The following is a 6,000-nucleotide window of genomic DNA, read 5'->3' as shown; positions in this document are numbered from 1 at the left end:
TCCCTCACCTGTCCTGTGTCCCTCACCTGCCTTATGTCCCTCACCTATCCCTCACCTGTCCTGTGTCCCTCACCTGTCCTGTGTCCTTCACCTGTCCTGTGTCTCCCACCTGCCCTGTGTCCCTCACCTGTCCTGTATCCCTCACCTGTCCTGTGTCTCTCACCTGTCCTGTGTCTCCCACCTGTCCTGTGTCCCTCACCTGTCCTGTGTCCCTCACCTGCCTTATGTCCCTCACCTGTCCCATGTCCCTCACCTGTCCTGTGTCTCCCACCTGTCCTCTCACATTGTGGCTCCTTCCCTTGCCGCCCTCTGCTCTGCTTTGTCTTCTCTTTGTCTACGGTTGTTCTTGCTACAGGCCTCTCCTCCATCGCCTTGTTATCCCCGTGGCCTCTTCCCTGATTGTGTGGAGCAGTGAGGAGGAGCAGTAGCTGCAGATCTCTGGGCAGTCCCCCTGCTCACCCCACATGCTCCCCATTCTCAGTTCCACCTGCCTTGCTTGCTAGCCAGGAACAGCTCTAGGAACTAAAGGCCCAGGTGGGGCTGGATGCACTTGATGCACATCGAAGGCAGATGCCCTGCAACCCCACCCCACCTGCCTGCCAGGGAGGGGGCAGAGCTGTGGTCTGAGGCACCAACTTGTGCTAGCTGCTGGGGAATGTTGGGGCTGTGGCTGCCTATCATGGGGGTCTGGGTCCTGTGAAGCATGAGAGGGCTGCCTCCCTGGGTTCTGCCAGTCTCAGCTTGATGGGGCAATGACTCTGTGTCTCCCATGCAGACTTGTTCTCCTGCTTCAATGGAGGCGAGTGTGTGTACCCAGCCTTCTGTGACTGCAGACGCTTCAATGCCACTGGACCGCGCTGCCAGATGGGTGGGTCTGGGCTCCACCTCACCCCTGGGAAGGGACCTGGGTGCAGGGAAAGGGAGCAGCACTTCCAGGGCTGGAACCCACCAGCCTCTGGCTTGGTGCCCACTGTAGCTACACAGAGAGGTTCTCTTTTCTCTCCCTCAGTGTACAATGCTGGCCCTGAGAGGGACAGCATTTGCAGGGCATGGGGGCAGCACCACGTGGAGACGTTTGATGGGCTCTACTACTACCTCTCCGGGAAGGGCAGCTACACGCTGGTGGGGCGCCATGAGCCCGAGGGACAAAGCTTCTCCATCCAGGTGAGGCCTCCCCTGCCTTGCCTGTCCAGGAATGCTTCTCTAGGCCCTGGAGGCTGCACTGACCTGGGCTCTACTTGTCATAGTTAAAGAGATGGCACCTTCCTCCTTGCATCGCCCCCCAGCTCCCACCCAGGCAGTCTGCAGCTGGAAGGATCTGGGGGCTCCACAGCTCTCGCTCACCCACTCACCCTGGCCATTCGTTCATTGAGCCACTCATTCATCAAGTATTCACTAAGTGCATACTGTACTCTTTTCTGGCATAAGGTCGGGTGGTGGGAGGCCCTATAGACAACAACACAGATATAGTCTTTGTCCTCACAGAACTTATAATCTAATGAAGAAGGACATCAAATCAGATGACTCATTTCAAGTGCAACTGAGTGCTATGGAGGAGAAATGCCAAATGCTAAACGAACATGTCCTGTAAACCTAACCTTGTTTATTGGGAAGGATGGTGACCTGGGAAAGCTTCCCAGAGAAAGTGACATTTAAGTTGAGATTTAAGGAATAAATTGGAGTTAGCCAAGTGAAGAGTAGGAGAGTGTGGGCAGACTTGAGAACATTCTGGGGAAAAAGATCATTGGGTGCTAAGAAAGAGAATAGGGCCTCAGAGAAATGATGAAGGTCCTGGATGACTCAGTTTAGAGTCACCTCCTCTAAGAAGCCATCCTGGATCTCCTGACCTTCAAAGCTGGCTGAAGAGCTCCTCACTGGGTAACTCAAAGTTCCACATTATGACCCTGTCATTGTATTTCTCTTACAAAGGTCTGGTTTTGGGCTGTGAGCTTCCTAGGCCAGGGACCATGTCTTTCTCTTTGACAGTGCCTGGATTGGTGCTCAGTAAACGTTTGTGAAATATAGGAACTCATGTGTGAAAGCCACTGTCATGCAGGCCTGATTTTCATGCCTAGCCTGTGTGCTGAACTGGGAGTCACCTTCAGTCACAGCTCAATACCCCTCCACCTGGAGGAAAGTCTCTTTGGAGAACCAGCTCTGCTGGAGGGCACCTTGGTCAGTACTGAGTTAGGGTCAAGGGTTTGGGGGTGTGGGGATACCCCAGTGTTCAGTGTCTCCCCTCTGCTAGCCATTTGTGATCCTTCTGTCTCAGTCATGGACCTATGAGCCTGCTCTAGGGGCCATGCCCTGGATGGGCGGGGAACTGCGACCAATTTTCCTCTCTCTGCCTCAGCCTATCACATAGCAGAGATTTTCATGACCTATCATTTCATGATGGATATGTTACAGTTACTTAGACTAATGGATTGCCATACATTCGTGGGTTACAAAATCAACTTAACGAATCACAGCCATCATTATAAAATGAGACAAATAAATAGAAAATATTGTAAGAGTGTATTACACATGATAGAGATAAGTATTATTTTGTAAAATTTTTAGTTATATATATTTCTTATTGTAGGTCATGGTCACAAAAGCTTGAAAACCCTTTAGTTAGACCATGGGGTAGCTTTCGCAGTTCCCACTTGTAGCTGAAGTGGCTCCAGCCTGCTTAATCACATTGAACAGTAATCTGATGGAAGGTGCCTTCCTGGGAAGGGTTTTCACACTTGGCAGGGATAAGCTCTGGGAAGCTCTCCCCTCTACCCCACCCCGTCCTTCGGGTCTATGGCCTTTGAAGTCTGGGTTCTGTCTGAACGGGGGGCAGAGGAGATGTGTGTATGTGTGTGTGTGTGTGTGTGTGTGTGTGTGACAGCAGCACAGGAGTGAGATGTGTGCCGATGGGTATAGGGGAAAGCTACAATCTGTACCTGCCAGGGGCATGGGGGAAGGGGAGTGTGTGTATAGTGTGTGCACTGAGAGTGTCATGGGAGAAATTTGTGGGGTATGTATAGATGTGTGTGTTTGTGTTCTGTATGAGTGTGAGATGGTGGAGTGTGTCTGTTGGCCTTCAATCTGATGGTATTTCCTGGGTAGGATAAACAGAAAAGTTCAGAAATACGGAGATGGCATGATTGACTGGGAAGAGCCCTGGAATCTGAGCCATCGAGACCCGGGCTAGAATCCCAGCTCTGGGATTTCCTAGTTTTCTGTGTGTGTGGCCTTAGTCACTTCACCTCTCTGTGAATCCATTGCCTCCCCTCTGTGATGTATGGGGACTGAGCGAGATCACAGAGGAAAGGCAGTTGGTATGCAGGGGACAGCCATCAGCATTAGTGAAAACTCAACAAGGTGCGAAGCTTACTGAGGTCAGGCCTGTGGCAGGGGCCTGCAAACCGGCCTCTGAATTCCCTACTCAGGTGCACAATGACCCGCAGTGTGGCTCTTCACCCTACACCTGCTCCAGGGCTGTCAGCCTCTTCTTTGCGGGTGAGCAGGAGATCCATCTGGCCAAGGAGGTCACCCACGGAGGCGTGAGGTAACTCTAACACCTTCCACATCGAGCTGTCCTATCCCTGACACTGGTGGTGGTGGATGGGTGAGCATCCGCTCTTCTCAAGCCCAAAGGAAATTGTTTTCTGGGGACAAACAGCAATTTCCACTATCTGGGTGGAAGCATACTGGCAGGTCACTGGCTTTCTTGCAGGGGGGTTTGCAGAATGATTTTTTTTTCCTGGAACTCTCAGATCTTGCAGATTTCCAGACAGCAGGCTTTCAGGAAAATAGAGTTTTCCAGCGAGTTGAGAGTTTATCATGATAAGCACGCTTACTTTTCCCTCCCAAAATCTTCCCAAATGGATCACACACAGTTTCTACCTCCTCTCAGCAGATTCTGAGTACACTTCCATTTCTGATGACACAGGGTCATTGTGAATGTCAGTTATCTTGCTGGGCCATCAGGGATGCCTGGGGGACCACCAGAGGAGTGGGGACCCCTTGCTCCTGCACTAAAATGCCCCAGACTGTGGTCCTTTGTGAAATCTTTCTTGCATCTCTTCCTCACTGTTCTTTCCTTTCCTTGCTGTCCACTGTCACTTCTTGTTGCTTTCATGGGGTCTTCCTGTAATGACACTTCTCTCTGTCCTCATCTCCTGCTTCAGATCTGGAAACTGGGTGACCAACCAATTGTTCTGGGGCTGAGTGTAAAATTGATGGCCTATAGGTTTCTCCTGTGAATGAAGAGCTGGTAAATGGGTCTTGTGGCTAGTTAGACAGTACTTTTGTTTCCCTTTCCTGAAATTTTGCTGGGTTGAAGGTTGCCAAATTCCAGGTTGGCTAGGCGTCCCCATACCAGGAAAACTGGGAAAGTGGTCAAGGCTGCTGGAGCCCGCCATCTTTTCTTGCACTCCCAGTTTTCCTCCTCTCTTGGCTTCTGTTTCTACTTGGTTCCTGCTCCCCACCAAAAAAATAAAGTAGATGTTTGCTTATATTCTATCCTGTCTGGGAGAAAGGAACTTGGAGTCACTCACTCTAAGATTTATTCCTGCCCGGGAAATTGCCATTTTAAAAAACCTCTAAAGACAAAGGAATCCATCTCTAATGGTATACTTCCAGGCACCTGGGAATTCTGGGAATTCATGGGGAGGGGAAGTGGGGGATTTGGATCATGGGGTAGGGACTGGCTGTTCCTTCAGTGAAGAGACTGGGCTAGTGGAGGTGTTGTGGATACCCTGAAGCTCTGGGATGTGCCCTGCAGGGTCCAACTGCCGCATGTAATGGGGAGTGTGCGTCTGCAGCGGCTTGCCGGCTATGTCATCGTGCGGCATCAGTCAGCCTTCACACTGGCCTGGGATGGTGCCTCGGCTGTCTACATCAAGATGAGTCCAGAGCTTCTGGGCTGGACCCATGGGCTGTGTGGGAACAACAATGCTGACCCCCAGGATGATCTGGTGACCAGCTCTGGTGAGGCGCAGACAGGTGGCCTCTGAGAGGTGTTGGTGGGGATGGGGGACAGGTCAGGCTGGGAGGGGTCGGAGGGGACTTGGAACAGAGCCCTGGGGTCATGGTCATGGTATTAAAGACCCAGTGGAAGGCCAAGGGCCCCTTCCTAACAAATGTGTGTCCTTGGGCATGTTCTTAAACTACTGTCAACCTCAGGTTCCCAATCTGCAAAAATAGTCATGATGAGAATTCCCACTAGGGTTGTGTGGGGATCTAATGGACACTTTGCAGGTGCGATTGACCCTGTAATGTAGAGGATGGGGTAGGCAGGGAGCAGAGGGCTAGAGACAGCCAGGAAGAGAACTGGCCCAGCTAAAGACACCTATGGAGGAGTGGTAGGAAGTGAGTGAAGCGTTCAGGGCCAAATCATGGTGGCTGTGGCCAGAAGAGTCGTGACCCCTTTTGAGCACCTACACCATACTAAACACTTTACATGCATCATCTCAAGTAGTCCTTGCAACAATCTCACTGGGAGATTATGTTCCCTGTGGCAAATATGGGGAAACTGAGGCTCAGAGAGACACAGGAACTTGTTCAGGCTCACACACCAGTTCTCTTTCCAGTGCGTGGTGCTGCATCCCCTGACTTTGGAGCCATAGGGAGCTACTACAGGTTCTTGAGCATTCTTGGCTATTACTACCAAACAGCTTTTTCAGGAGAGTGGCTCAGTTGGGAAACCCTGATTGGGATGGGAGTTCAGGAGACCGGATTCTTCAAAACTCCTTACCTATCCCTTGGGATCCGCTTTCCCTCAGAGCCTTCTGTCCCTCCCGTCCACCCGACCCCATCGCTGCCCCATCATGATGTTAGTTCCCTCCTCCAGGAAAGCTGACTGACGACGTGGTTGAGTTTGTGCACAGCTGGCAGGAGCAGGCCCCTAACCAGCCTCCAGGGCCCACAATTTCCTCCCTTCCTCGCCCACCGTGCCTGCAGCAGAACCCAGGAACCATGCAGGTCTGGAGCTTGGGGAGAAACTCCCCTACCCTAGAGCCTGAC

The 6,000-nt window shown here is 51.7% G+C and overlaps 1 protein-coding gene across 3 annotated transcripts in view; it reads left to right on the top strand.

Moving 5' to 3' along the window:
- The window catches only part of OTOG (otogelin), a 99,493-nt gene that overhangs the window by 5,300 nt on the left and 88,193 nt on the right, over positions 1–6,000 (top strand). For all 3 annotated transcript variants that reach the window (XM_032168013.2, XM_032168014.1, XM_032168012.2), the window contains 5 exons: positions 776–868; positions 1,010–1,164; positions 3,423–3,541; positions 4,760–4,965; positions 5,828–5,958. In XM_032168013.2, coding sequence (XP_032023904.2) covers positions 776–868; positions 1,010–1,164; positions 3,423–3,541; positions 4,760–4,965; positions 5,828–5,958 — 704 coding nt within the window. The remainder of the gene's footprint in view (positions 1–775; positions 869–1,009; positions 1,165–3,422; positions 3,542–4,759; positions 4,966–5,827; positions 5,959–6,000) is intronic.

This window comes from Hylobates moloch, unplaced genomic scaffold (genome assembly GCF_009828535.3).
Source record: "Hylobates moloch isolate HMO894 unplaced genomic scaffold, HMol_V3 SCAFFOLD_11, whole genome shotgun sequence".
In the NCBI taxonomy this organism is placed as follows: Eukaryota; Metazoa; Chordata; class Mammalia; order Primates; family Hylobatidae; genus Hylobates; species Hylobates moloch.
This window is presented reverse-complemented; position numbering and strand designations above follow the sequence as displayed.